This window comes from Rousettus aegyptiacus, unplaced genomic scaffold, assembly GCF_014176215.1.
Source record: "Rousettus aegyptiacus isolate mRouAeg1 unplaced genomic scaffold, mRouAeg1.p scaffold_m13_p_7, whole genome shotgun sequence".
Lineage (NCBI taxonomy): Eukaryota > Metazoa > Chordata > Mammalia > Chiroptera > Pteropodidae > Rousettus > Rousettus aegyptiacus.
In genome coordinates this window covers 109,069,305-109,083,584 of record NW_023416310.1, presented here as the reverse complement: position 1 = coordinate 109,083,584, position 14,280 = coordinate 109,069,305, and the positions used below count along the sequence as shown (strand labels likewise).

Genomic DNA, 14,280 nt, shown 5'->3' with positions numbered 1-14,280 from the left:
AGCAGCACTGTACTGGCCTGTAGTGTGCGGTCAGGGACATCCTTGGCAGCCTCTCTACCACCCTTCCCCTCACCACCTCATCCAGCTACCGATTTCATAGTGCTAACAAGCCCACGGCTCCAAGTAATGTCAGGCATTTCCTCCCAAATTCCAGACCCCATGGCCTGTTTAGCATACCCCCAGCATGTCTGATACTCGAACTGTATGGGTACAAGTGTGACCTCCACATCTCCCCAGAGCACAACTGCTCCAGAACCCAGCATCCCGCCCTCCACTGCACCTGGTGTCACCTGCACACCCCTCAAATCCAGGAGGTCCCCATGCGTTCACTTAGACTCACCCCCACAGAGCTTGCAGCCCCACACTCCCCTCTAGGATTATCGGAATCAGCTCTGGCCCCTCTCCTGCCTCCCATCCCTGTTCTTTCTCCACCACAGATCCTGCCCCACCCCGCAACAGCACATAGGTTGTCCTCACCTCGAGTTTGGGCCCCAGTGCTGCCTCTCAACAGAGCTGCTCTGACCAACTATAGAAGCATTTGTCCAACTTTCCATTTGAAAATTTTAACCTACAGAAATTGTGAAAGAATAATAAACTGCACCACCTTTCACCTAGATTCAGCAATTGTCAACATTTTGCCCTGTCTGTCTGTCTGTCTGCGTGCTATCTCCTCACTGGTCCTCTGTTCATCTAGCTCCGATTTGGGGGCTAAACTCTCCTCAAGGCCATGCTGCCCAAGCCCCGAAGTCCCAATTTCCCAGCAGAACCAACTGCATGGTAAGAGGCACAAACAGCCTGCCCAGAGCCCCCCAGTCTCCTAGGCCCTCAGTCCCCCACCCAACGAGTTTCCTGACTATGACCAGCCAAGCCTGGTATGTGGCTTCCCTGGCCAATGGCCCTTTGTGGAGGTCTTCCTCTGCTGACCTCACATTCCATGGGTGACCCAGCACCTCCCTGCCAGCCCCTGGGGACAACAGAGGCAAGTTCCTCCAGCCTCACGTCAGTCCGTCCCCAGCCAGCAGAGAAACCTGCTTCCCACTGGCCCTGCTGCAGGAAGGGCCAACAGGCGACCCGGGACCTCCTGAAACCTTCCTGACCTCCTGATCCGGTTCCAAGCCCAATCTGCTCCACCACCAGGGCTGTTTAAATGCAAATACATTCAAATGATATCAAATGAACCTTCCAGCTCTTCCCCAGATGGTCCCACTGATGTGCCGGGGACATGCGTGGCTGGTGGCTGCCTCAGTGGATGGAGCAGAGAGCACCTCCCACCATCCCAGAGTCTGCTAGTCAGTGATGCTCCAGGGCCCCTCCTCCAAGAAGCCTTCCTGGGTCTCTGCAGCAACCTGGCGAGCCCAACACCAGGGATTTTGGCACATGGGCACCTCCCAGCTACTGCCCCTTCTCAGGTGTCCCCATTGCTGCTTCTTACGCTACAGCTCTGGGGGGGAGGAGAGGCTGTGGCCTCAGGAGGATCCTAGGGACCCCCACTCATTGACCTGGGCTAGGCAGGGGCTGAGACTACAGCTGTATCTCATGTGTGCTCAACTCTCTGAGGCCATGGGCCTGGAGCTGTCAGGAGGGGTGGGGAGATGAGAGCTGGAAAATGACAGGCGTGGGGGTCCAGACCCCACTTCCCAGCTGTTACTGTGCCAGGGTGATTTCCTGTTATTCTCTCTTTGTGGCTTCCTCCCTTCCCAAAGGCAGGAGAAGGAAGCTGCCCCATTCTGGGGGTGTTGGAGGACCCCCTCCCCATAGCTCTTTGTGGTCTCCCTGAGCAGCTGGGGAGCTGGCTCTGGCTATGGAAACGGATGAGAATGAGACAAGAAGGCCATTCTGTCTGGTCCAACCCCAGCCACTCCCCTGGCCCTCCCTGCCCCAGCATGGACCTAGGCAGGCCCCATGAAGCCCAGGGACACTGCCAGGCACTGAGGCTTATCCTGCCAGCCTGCTTCTGAGCCCAGAGGATGGGGGTGAATAGAGGGGACAATTCTATACCCAGACCCAGGTTCAATCCTTCATCCTCAGAGCCATCCAAGGTGGATGAGGAAACCCAGGGTTTTTTTGTTTGTTTTAGTAGCTAAGTAAGCACAAAGTACTATGTCGAGTGGTGGGTTGGGTTCCACCTCTGGGATGTATGTAACAGAACTGAGCATCTCAGACACTATGTCCCGAGGGGGAAATGGCCACCCACGTTAGAGCATCGGCTCAGACATGAGATTGTGGTTGTGTCAGAGCATCGAGGAATTGGTCTTAGAGGTGAGATCATGGATGACACAGAGGTTGGCTCCCCAGGCCTGGGATAACTAGTGACAACAGAACCTAAGACACTACCATTGAAAGCTCACAGAACTGACAGGACCCCAGTGGTACAACCAAGACCCTAAATCCCCAAAACAGAAGGCCAGTGCCTTCTCTTGCAGTGATCACAGTTTGAGTTGGGCACATGCCTTAGGGTGTAGACCAACCCCAGGACCTCAGGTGGGGCTGTATTTGGAGATGGGCCTTAAAGAGGTAAGGTAAAATGAGGTCACTTAGGGTGGGTTCTCATCTCGTATGACTGATGTCCTTATGAAAAGAGATCAGGACACAGACACGCACAGAGGGACAACCATGTGAGGACACAGGAAAGAGATGGCCATCCACACACCAAAGGGAGAGGTCTCAGGAGATCCAGCCCTGCCTGCACCTAGACCCTGGATGTCCAGCCACCAGGGCTTGGAGGCATAAATGTCTGTTTAAGCCCCCAATTTGTGACATTTGTTACACAGCCTGAGCTGACAGAGATGTCTTCCAGAATAGAGCCTCTGTTTGCAGCTTCCCTCACAGCTGGGATGCCCTTTAACCAGCCCTGACTGATGGGGTGTGTGAATTGGGTTTTTCCAGAGAGACAGATCCAACTAGCTATATATAGAGAGAGATTTATTAGAAGGGATTGTTTCATGCAGTGGTGGAGACCGAGAAGTCCTAAGATCTGCCATCTACAAGACCCAGGAGAGCCAGTAGCCTAAGCTCTGGCCCAAGTCCAAGTCCAAGGACAGGAGAAGACCAATGTCTGGACATCCTGTTTGGAATGTTCAAATCCAGAATGTTCTTAACCAAACACCTCCCCTGTTGGCTGACTTCATGGTTCTTTTCAGATGGATGCTGGGATGCTGGCGCCCCTCCTCCTACCCCTCCCACTCCCTTGTGGATCCTGTTACTGTCAGATGCCTGAGTGCTGACTTTCAGGATCCAGGCCAGCCTCCCAGATTTGCTGGGGATGTACGCCTGCCTTCCTCACTGACCCTCTGCAGCCACTAGGACTATTATAAACTTCATGTTCCTCTGTTCCCCACTCAGATGTCCATCTGTGTCCCTGAGGCCCTGAGGTCCTCCAGGGGATCCACTGAAAAGGGAGTCAGCTGCAGGAATCTGACCTGGAGCATGGAGGGGCCATGGAGAGGATGCAGGCACACAGGGTGCCTTACAGGTGTCTGTGGCCAGTTCTGCCACTCACTGCACCCAGTCACACCTATGGGGTCCAGGCAGGGCTGGACGGCACGGTCATCACCCCATGGGCCCAGCCTCCCTAATGATGATCCCGTCAGGAGCATAGCCCCAAGTCTGGGACTGCTGGTTCCATGGACCTCCCTCTCGTGGAGAAGTGAGTGGTGCACCCCTACTCTAGATCCAGACTGGCTTGCATTCAGCTCTTTCTGGGGTGGGGTTCCCCTGGGAGCAGGGCTCAGCCAATCAGATCCCACACAGAAGAGGAACTCAGCTTGCTTTTGACATTAGACCAGAGGCAGGCTTGGCCCCAGGACACCAAAGAGAGGATTTGCAGCTGGGAGAGGCTGTTAGGAGCTGCCCTGGGCCTAAGGGAGGCTGAGAAACAACTAGGATTACCCAAGTCTAGATCAGGTGGTTCCTTGCTGGCAGCAGCTTCTCTTCCCCAACCCATGTCTCCCTTACCCACATCTGTCCCTCTCCAAAGCCACTACTGCAGGCTCTGGCCACTGTCCAGATCATACTGGGCCTAACACAGCAGTGCCCCTCTGTAGCCTGAGCCACAGGCCAACCTTGGCTCTGAGCATGGGGGCAGGGCTTGCCCTTGTTCACCGTCTTCGTGCTTGTTGGTGCCCTCCCCGCCTGCTGCCTGGCACTGAGCTGTACCCACGTGTCTCTGAGGAGCTGTACTCCCAGCCAGCCTGGAGCAGAGCTGTGTCCTAGAGGCCAGCGATGGACATGTAGATGTGTGTATACACCACACGATACACATACAGGTGCATGCACACTTGTACACACCACATGTGCATCCACATGCAGACCACATATGCACACAATAGGGCTGTAAACAAAAGTTAGCTTTTTATTTTATGCCTTTGTTTGGGAGGCTGTCTGAATTAGGGAGGTCCTGGGCAGGAGCCCAGAGCGCCTTTTCCCATCACCTCTGAAGCTGCAGCCCCTGGCTACCAGCCTGTTGGTCTCAGCAGCAAGGCAGATCCATGTCTTTAAGGAAGTCCAAGTCTGCCTCAGAGGAAGGGGCCCTGCCAGGCCTGGCGAAACACAGGCGGGCGTGGCTGAGAAACTCCTGGGCCTCAGCCGGCTGTCTGGGCAGGAAAGCAGGGAAAAGCTGCAGGTCCCCCCCCCCCCCACACCAGCTGGAGGGTCAGCAAAAGGAGGCGCAGCCGAGGGCGGGGCGCAGGGGGCCTGTAAGGGCCCTGCCTGGGTTTCCTCTGCTGTAGGAGGAAAACCTGGGATTGCTTTCGACTCTGCAGGAACCACCAAGTGGACTGGGGGTCACGGAGCCAGAGAAGGAAGGAGCCGCATTGGCTGCTGCAGGGAGTGGGGACAGTGCTGTACGCCCAGCGCCCAGGCCAAACACCTCTGGGCGTCACACCTGGGCTGCTGCAGTGAAACAGGGAGGGGGGGGGCACTCTGTCTGGAGTCCTTGTCCTGAGGTGCCAACTGGATCCCAGGGAGGTTCCTAGGGAAGAGCTGGGTGCCGGGGCCAAGGCGGCTCAAGGTGGAGGGAGAGGACTGAGAGCAGTGGGGGCGGGGACTCAGATCCACACGGTGGTCTTCCCCTCCCTGCTGCTGGCACTGCCCTTCTCGGAGCCTGCCCTGGGCCTGGCGCCCTGCTGACCCTGGCCCCCGCCCGTGCCCCCCGACGTGGCACTGCCGGACCCGGAAGCGGGCGCACCGGCCCTCCGAGGTCCCCGGACGGCCTCGGGGAGGCTGGAGCAAGGCGGACTGTCGCGGTCCCCGAGCGCGTGCCCGTCCTGCAGCGCTCGCAGCGCCAGGCTGGCCAGGTCCTGGTCGTGGGAGCGCGCGCGCTCTGCCGCGCGAACCACTAGGCTGTAGTCAGGCGGGCAGGCCAAGCCCGCAGGCGCAGCGGCCAGTGGGCAGGGCGGCGCGCGCGGCACGGGGGCGGGGGGCGCGGGGCGACGGGCGCGCACGGCGTCTTGAGCGCTGCCCAGGCCCAGGTGCGCCATCTCGCAGAGGTTGAGCAGCAGGCAGAGGCAACTGACCACGTACATAACCAGTAGGAAGACCGTCTTCTCGGTGGGCCGTGACACGAAGCAGTCGACCACGTGTGGGCAGGGCTGGCGGCTGCACGGAAAGAAGGGCGGTACCTCAAAGCCATACAGCAGGTACTGACCCACCAGAAAGGCTACCTCGAAGGCGGCCCGCGCCACCAGCTGGGCCACATAAACGCGCATAAGGCCCTCCCGCTGGATGCGCCGCCGCCCGTCATGCGGCCCATTGGGGCCCGGAGTACCCCCAACCTTGGCATCCCCACCAGGGCCCTTGGCCTCACCCGCGTCCTCGGCTTCATTCTCCCCTCCCAGGCCCTCTGTCGCTCCCTGCTCCTCGTCCTCCTCGCCCAGGCCCAGCATGGGCTCCTCCTCACCCAGGTTGGTGGACTCAGGCCAACTGGGGTGGGACTGCGGGGGCATTGGTAGGGGCGCGCGGGGCCTAGGGCAACGGCGGGGCGCACGCCTGCGCTCTTCCTGCGCAGCACGGGCTAGGCGGTGCACAGCGTAGCCGAGGTACATGACGGAGGGCGTGGAGATGACCACTATCTGGAAGACCCAGAAGCGCACATGGGACAGGGGCGCGAAGGCATCGTAGCAGACATTGTCGCAGCCCGGCTGCCGTGTGTTGCACGTGAACTTGGTCTGCTCATCAGAGTAGATGGACTCTCCTCCCACGGCCGTGAGCACGATGCGGAAGACCACCAGCACCGTGAGCCACACCTTGCCCACGAACGTGGAGTGGTGGTGGATCTCCTCCAGCAGCCGCGTCAGGAAGCTCCAGCTCATGTTGGTCATAGGGGCTGGGGGGCAGGACCTGTAGGCCACAGCAGAGCTTAACCCAGGGCGAGGGGACGAGTAGAGGAGGCCGATACTGGCCACGCTGAGCTCAACTCAAGGCCAGGAAGGCTCCTGTGGCAAAGGTGGTGGCACCTGGAGCTGGGGCCCTAGACAGGAACTCACCGTCTTCAGCTGAAGGGGCAGCCCCTCCAGGAACACAGCTCCCACTCCAAGTTCTGACCTTGGTGCATATAGGGAGAGGTGGGGCCAGGGCAGGAGAAGGACAGACCCCAGGAGGATAGATGACAGGCTGCCTAGCTCCAGCTGAGCACCCAACCCCAGCAACCTCCAAACCCGACCCAGGTCCCAGTGGCCTGGAATGGAGCCAGCCCTTACTGCCTTCCCCTAGAACCCTTCCCAAGGAAAGCCTGGCCCCAGTGCAAGCCGAACCCCTCCCCCACCTCTGGGGACCCACCCTAAGCCCTGTGAGCCATAGGGGGTCAACTGGGTGAGCCAGCTTTGCAACTGAGGGGTAAACAGGCCAGCCCCAGTCAGAATCTGGGAGCTGCATGGCGTCAGGCATCATGCACACATGCCCTCACCCCACTCAGCCCCCAGCAGCACCCAAGTCCCTGGAGAGGGTCTCATGGAGTCCTGTTCCCAGCCTGGGAGTTCCCAGCTCCTCAGCCAATCCAGTCCCTCATCGGTCCCCATTCCTAAGGGCCTATGGGCTTCCAGTAGGGCACTGCTCTCCCCTCCAGACCCTGCACAGGGGCTCTGATCCCTTCCCCTCTATAAAGGACCCCCAGGCTTTTTCATGCCCCCCACTCTGGTCCAGCTGCACCAGGAGCTGCCACCAAACCCTCTGGGCTGCTTTTCTCCTTCATGGGCACCCTCGTGTCCTCTGCAGTTGCAGCTGAGAAATCCCACCTGGGGGGGCAGAGTGAGGCCAGGGGGACTGTCGGCAAGGCACAGTCACCATAAGGCACCTGTGACACTCAGAGATAGCCACAGGCCACTCACCACATCTCAGACCAATGCCCTTTCCAGACCAGCTGACCACTGTGTGCACCTGTGGCCAGGAGAAGGGGCTCTGCAGGCAGAGCTACACAATCCCAGCCCCCTGCACCTCCAGGAAGGGACTGTACCTCCCAACACTCACCCTCCCTCCACCACAGTCAAGCCCAGTACCTGCAACTGGATAGTTTGGGGCAGGAGACCCCTGAGTGCCAGACTCTCTGGTCCCCTCCCTCCTGGACTGGGCCTGGGAGGCAGTGTGGACAGGTATGAGATGGAGCAGCAGAGACGGGCAGGGCTCCAGGCCCTCTTTATGCAGCTGGGGCCTCTCCCCTGGGTGGGGGGAGGAAGAGGGAGCAGCGGGGGTTCCTGGGGAAGTGACCCCACTTCCTCACATCTGTGTGCATGGCCCATCTGAGCTACACACGTGTGAGGCAAACACAGATGCACACCCACACGTTCACTCAGACATACGTGCATATAAGTATGCCAACACAGACATGCACAACCGTGTGTGCGCACACGTATAAATATACTTGTGTACATGCAGTTACCTCACATGTGCAGACACTCAGACACATGAATGCTGGTGTACAATGCACTCACACATGCACACTCCTGCACACCTATAAATGCTCATGTACACGTAGTCACCACACACACATGCAAACACTCAGACACATGTGTATGCAGACATGCACACTCACATGTGCATATACACTTGTGCATGCACAGATACAGATACTGACTGGCACAGGCCCAGCCCTCCAGGACCACCACCTTCCTCACTGCCGCAGGTAGGGACTTGTAACCTGGGTGCGGATCCACATGCTGTGTATATGTGTGTGCAGGGCCTGTCACACATGCATAGTCCCACTTTACAGGAGACCGAGGTCCACACCCCTCCTGCAGGAACCCAGGAAGTGGATGGCAGAGCAGGCCCTACCTCTTCCTTCTCTCCCAAGACATGAAAGTTAGTCTCAGGGTTTAGGCAGACCAGCCCCTAATTCCCAGGGGTCATTGCTCCCTGCCCTGGGAGATATGATGGATTTTCTTAACATCACCTCTATATCTCCCATGGGTGGGCCCTTGCCCCGGGGGATAAGGGATGGTTGTCTGCCCTGAGGGGCTTGTGCAGGTGCAGTCAGGGCCCCAGAGAACAGACTTGTGGGGAAGAAGAGGGCAGATGAATGTGGCCCTGTGAGTAGTCAGCTGAAGGGTCATCTTGAGCAGCAAGATGAAAGAGGGAGCAAACCTCTTCTCTCCCTTCAACAGTGACATGGAGGCGCTTGGGAAGCCTCGTGGCAGGGCAGAGGCTCTGGCTTTTCAGATGGGTGCAGGTCCATTATGCAGTACCTATGTCACGCACGCATAGTTGGGGCGTGGTTACTCCATGGTCAGGGAACTGGCCCTGATCACCTCTGGCTGGAAGACCCCTGCCCTGATCTCAGTGCCATGGAGGGGGCTGCCCAAATCTACACCTTCTGCTGGCACTGCCTCCTGACCTAGCACAAGGACACTGGCAGGAACTGAAAATTCCAGAGGACCAGTCCCAGATACCTCCCTCCAGAATGGCTTCCAACACAGATGGGCCTATCTAGGTGGCTCTCTGCCCCACACCCTTTGGGCTGTCAGCTCCGATGCATCCACAGGACCTGTGTTGTCGCTCTGCAGAAACCTGAGGAAGCCCATGAACCAAGCTCTGTGATCTCCCTACCTGTGGGGTAAAATGCCAAACACCTCTGCAGCCACATTCTGCTCCACATGGGCCAAGCCCAGCCCTGCTGCAGCCTCAGCTTCATGCTTGGCGTACTGACCCCACACACTCACAGTCCCCCCCCACCCCACCCCCACACACATACCTCTGCCAGTGCACTGGACTAAACCTGGGGGAGTGGGGCCACAGATATGTGAGGGGCAGGGCTGGAGAGTATGCCACGTAGTCACGAGTTAGCGTTGGAGACAGGGGTCTGAACCTGTGTTTGTCTTAACATGGGCACAGATGGTTTCCTAGAGAATGTCACAGATACATACATGCAATACACAGCTCTGTACTCCCTTGCCTGTCAACTGAAAGGACCTAAATCAAAAACACCCCATAGCACTGAACACACCTCCATCCCACTCCCCACTTAAGGAACTGGGCTCAGAAGACTAGCTGATTCCAGGGCAGGGAGTTTGAGGGGAAAGGAAACCCATCTGGATCATTTGATGGTGGCTGAGGGTAAGGAAGTTGCTAACGTGTACACACACACATACACACTGATGGGGCGTGTCAAAGCAATGCAGGAGCTCACTGAAGGAGTGCCCTGTATCCAAGCCTGGCCAATTTGGACAATAGGATGAATAAAGTAGTAATATATAGATTGGGTTTTAGATTATCACCAAGTTTAACATAAATGAGTTCACACTCATTTGATATAAATGATTCAATAACTGAATAGGGAAAAGAAGATTCTAAAAGGTGTTAGCAGGCACTGTGCCTTCCAGGAGGGGAACCCAACTCTCCATTCCTGGGGGCAGCTGCCCAGAGAGCCCCTTCAGGGATCCAGTCCCAAGTGGTTTGCAGAGACTTTTGTTTACAGAGCACGCAGCAAAAGAGGGGAGAGTGGGATCTGTAAATGTCATTTCAGGTCAAGGCCAGGTCCCACCCACAGTGAAAAGCCAGGTTGAGAGCATGGGCGTTGCTAGGATGTGAAAAGGCACTGCCCCTGCCATCTTTCCCTCAAACCTCAGCCCTGACCATTGACCAAGCCAAGGGCGTCAGGCCAGGGGGTTTGAGGGGCCCTCGAGGGGGGAAGTGCCACATGGGGCCCTGTGGGGTTGGGGAGTACCAAGGGCAGTGAAGGTCATGGGAAAGCTCAGGAATCTGTGGCAAGTGCGGGCTGTAGTTTTGACAACACATCCTTATTGATGCACTGATTGTGCCAAGTGTGCCACGGGGGAATGGGCATGGGGGTCACATGGGAACTCTCCCTGGTCTCCACAATTTCCCTGTACATAAGAGTTGGAAAGAAAAACCTTAATTAAAATAGTTCCTGCTCCATCACTCAAAGGATCGTCTCCCTGCCTTTCCCACCTGCCAGGCATCTATTTGTCTGGTGGCTGCAAGCACTGAATAGGGACTTTGGTGACCTGTCCTGGGTTGGCAGGGGTCCAGGTGGGGGAACAGGCTGACCCCTTTGCTGTCAGTGCTATTGGGAGGCTGTGGCCATCTGGGCCTGTGGAGGGTGGGGATGAGGTTGCTGACCCTTCAGGGATCCAGTCTCAAGTTGTTTGCCGAGACTTTTGTTTACAGAGAATCTCCCTCAAGCTATGTGTCAGAGCATGTGTAGGCAGAGGCCACTCAGGGATCCAGGGTGAGGTTTGGTGGGGAAGAACCTGGGAGAGGCAGGCCTAGCAGTGGTCAGCAAGGATGTGGGGTTTGGGGAGGGGGGATGACTGCTGGGCCAGTATGGGCACAAACGGGGGTACCCCATGATAGCTGGTCATCTCCACGCAGAGCCTAGAGGGAGGCACCTGACAGGAAGGTGACAGGCAGACACCATGGGCTCCAGTGGGTGTCAGGAGGACCTCCCCGGGAAGACCTGGCCTGCCACCCACATCCAGGGCCAGAGGAGTAGTCTCTGTCAGGGTGGGCAGCTGGGGTCTCCCTGATTCAAGCCACCCCTCCCCCCAAGTTCTGAACAAAGGTCAAGGAGGCAGGCAAGGCTGAGGGCCAGAGCCAGCCCAGGGCCATAGAGCAATGCAGCAGACCGGGGGCTGGCCATCAATTTCCTTCCCATCCCTGGCCTGACTTCCTCCCAGTGGCTCAGGGCCATGGGCAGCACTTCCTCCACTGAGATGGGGCTATGGGCAGGGCCGCAGTGCTCAGTTGGCCATAGTGCCTGGGGACTCTTTGGTCACTGGAACTGAGTCTCAGGCAGCTTTTCCAGTCCCTGAGGACACAGGGCCCCTGCATGCGCCTGGCACTGGCACCCCTCGTCCACTTGTGAGCACCCACAAGGACCTCACAGCAGCTCTGCCTTGCTGGGCTGAGGCTTTAGTTGGGGTGCAGGGCCTGCCTTACCTGCCTGCCTGAGGGGCCCTGGGGGATCAGACCTCATGCAGGCTTGGTGCTACATGCCCATCTCCCCACCCAACCTTAGCACTAGCCCCAGGTCTCCCCCTTGTCAGCTCTGTGGTGGTCCCATGGGTTCTGTCCTCATTCCTCCCCAAGGACACTGGCCCCCCAGACTGGATTCCCAGTCATGTTTCACCTGGACTCCTCAGCTGCCTAAGACCCAAACCCCAGGCTTGGGGACCCTCTGCCACATCAACTGCACCTGCAGCTTCTGTGTAGACCACAGGCTACCTGCCCCCAGCAACCCAAGGAGGGTCACAAGCCCCACAGGGTTGGGTCCCAGGGATCCCAGGCTTTCGGTCGAAGCTCTCATCCTCACAGGGTCCTCAGGGCTGGCCTTGCCCACATCTGGACTCTGATTTGCAGGTGTGCACACTCACGTGCACTTGCACTCCCTTCTAGGAAGCCCCCACCCACAGCGTGTTCAGCAAATGCAGGGGGGTGAACAGACTTCTGAGCTCTGGGGAGGGTGGTTGCACCTGAGGTGCAGGTAGCTGGGCTCCAGGGGACCTCCAGGGGGCAGAAAACCCACTGAGAACCCAGGGACCCCTCTCCACTGTGGCTGGAACCTTGAAACCAAGAAGTGAGGGACATTCCTCCCCAAAGGGTGGAGGAATGATAGGGTCAGGCCTGGGGAGTGAGTCATGGTGGCACAGCCCAAACAACTCAAGCAACCAGGCTGGTGCTGCTTCTGGGCCTCCCCAGGCACTGTGGGCCCAGGGCAGGACACAGAGCCCCACCCCTGCAGGGTGCCCATACTCTCCAGCTCTCCTTAATCCCACCCTACCCCTCATCCCCATTTTATAAGCTGCCTTGGGTAAAGCCACCAGAGCCAGCACTGTTTCTTGGCAGGCAGCATGGTGTCACTCCTTTTTTGTCTCCCCACCCGTCACATCCATCTGCTCCCCTCACAGCCGGGTGCACTACAGGCCCTGGGGAGGCACGGCCCTCACCAGTGCAGCAGCCCTGGCCACTCTTGAATGTATCAGTGCCCCTTTGCCTTGCTGGCCACTTGCAGGGCCCCCTGCCCGCTTCCATTCCTCATCCTTGTCCCCCCACAGACAAGTCATTCACCACGTCTGCGGCACATTGGGGGGCCCTCCTGGAGGACAAGGGTCTATTCTGCTCTCTACTGGCCCCTGGAGGCCAGACCTGAGGATCTGGGACCCGGCAGGTACTTGTGAGGTCTTAAATGACAGGAAGCCCCAGGCCACGCTGAGGCTGGCTGAAGCTGGGTCAGCAGTGCAAGGGGCAGGCAGGTGGGCCCACTCTGGCTCATCTGCTCATGTATAGAGGTGGGGCTCCGAAATTCCCCCTAGGCCTGAATGGCTCAAGGCCTCAGCCTCTGGACACACTGCAGCTGCCTGACTAGTGTGGGCTGGACAGTCTTGCACAGTCTGAGGGGCCCAGCTGCTGGGGGAGGTGCTGGGCGCAAACCCCTTCCTTCCCTGCTCACTGGCTGGCCTGAGCAGTCCCAATAGCTCCACCTTCCCATACCTTCAGGTCTCGTTGTCCTAGAAGACCCTGCAGGTCAGGACCTGTTTATGAGACGGTAGGCCTGAGACAGACCCCTAGAATGGAGGGACACGCAGCCAGACTCAGCACCTGTTATCTCCTAGGGCCAGATTTCAGGAGAGGCCAGCCCAGCCCGAGACCTTGGCCTAAAGGGGAGGGTAACACTGCTCTGCCCCAAAGGGCAGCCCGTACCTGGTTCCCTAGATAGCAGCCTACCTTTCTCAAGCCAGAAAATGCAAGTTCTTCTGAGCCCTTCCACCTGCCAGCTGGTAAGACACTGGCCTCCAAGGGTGTCCACCCAGCAGAGTCTAGGGCCCGACCCAGGGCCACCTCTCACCACCAAGCACAATATAGAGGGAGGGCCTTCAAGGGCCCCATTGTTCCCCACAAGGCCCAGCATCTGAATCCTCAATTGTCCGTGGGGCTGTACAGGCCCAAGAAAGGGAAAGGGCCTCCCCCAGGCTGCACAGTGGGTTGGGAGGCAACCCAGCCCTGTTTCACCCGCCCTGAGGCCTGGGGGCACTGCCCAGCACCTTTGCCCACTGTCCCTCACCCAGGCCCAGCTCCCACCAGGCCTCCTCTGTGAATCTGGGCGTTTGGATGATGCCCAGTCTCCCCAGCTATTTCCATCTGGGCTATCTGCCGTCTTGGGGTCTTCATCCACTATGTGTCTTGGTCCCATTGCAGGTGTGTGGCCTGGGCACAGACCACCACACCACAGCCTACCATAGCTTCCCTGGCCCAAATGAGCAGCACGGGAGATGCCTTCTCAGACTCCAGGATCCTGAAATCACAAGAGGCCCCCAGGTGTCCTTCCTGTGTTGGCTTCCCCCAGACCACTGGGCCAGCTGGATTCTTGGATGTGCATAAGGCTGAGAACGTATGGCACATACAGTCCCCAATGATGCAGGGGTCTAGTCCCTGAAGTCTCACCCTACTCCCAGGTCAGCAGCATCTGTCCCTTGGGTACCCCTGGCCTGGATCAGGAACCATTAGGAATGGCTAGAGCAGAATGAGACCCCAAGGCCTCTTCTCCTCAGCCTCAAGTTACCTTGATGAGACAGTACAAGGCATATGCTTCCCAGCAGCCCTGCCCACTCCTGGGGGTGGAGGGAGCCCACCCACCAGGAAGTAGCCCAGCCCTGGGGGATCCCCAATGAAGGCAGCCCCAGCCTGTCCCCTGACATGGATCTGGGGCATTGGGAAGCTGGAGACCCTGGTGTTCTTGGTGGGGCTTGGGTGAGGGGAGCATGAGAATAGGATACAGCTAGGGGGCAGCCTCACTAGCCAGCAGTTCAGAGCAGCAGACTAGGGTGGGACCTGATG

The 14,280-nt window shown here is 58.3% G+C and overlaps 1 protein-coding gene across 2 annotated transcripts; it reads right to left on the bottom strand.

Annotated features, from left to right (window-relative positions):
• Positions 1-4,393: 4,393 nt before the first annotated feature.
• On the bottom strand, positions 4,394-14,263 carry GJC2 (gap junction protein gamma 2). 2 transcript variants are annotated; one of them, XM_016142253.2, is made up of 2 exons: positions 13,171-14,263; positions 4,394-6,336 (listed from the first exon to the last, which is right to left on the bottom strand). In XM_016142253.2, the coding sequence occupies exon 2, from the start codon at positions 6,315-6,317 to the stop codon at positions 5,046-5,048; it is 1,272 nt and encodes a 423-aa protein (XP_015997739.1). In that variant the 5' UTR covers positions 6,318-6,336; positions 13,171-14,263; the 3' UTR covers positions 4,394-5,045. The 2 variants fall into 2 exon arrangements, with proteins under 2 accessions (XP_015997739.1, XP_015997734.1); XM_016142248.2 differs by lacking the exon at positions 13,171-14,263 and adding an exon at positions 7,491-7,729.
• Between the last annotated feature and the right edge of the window lie 17 nt (positions 14,264-14,280).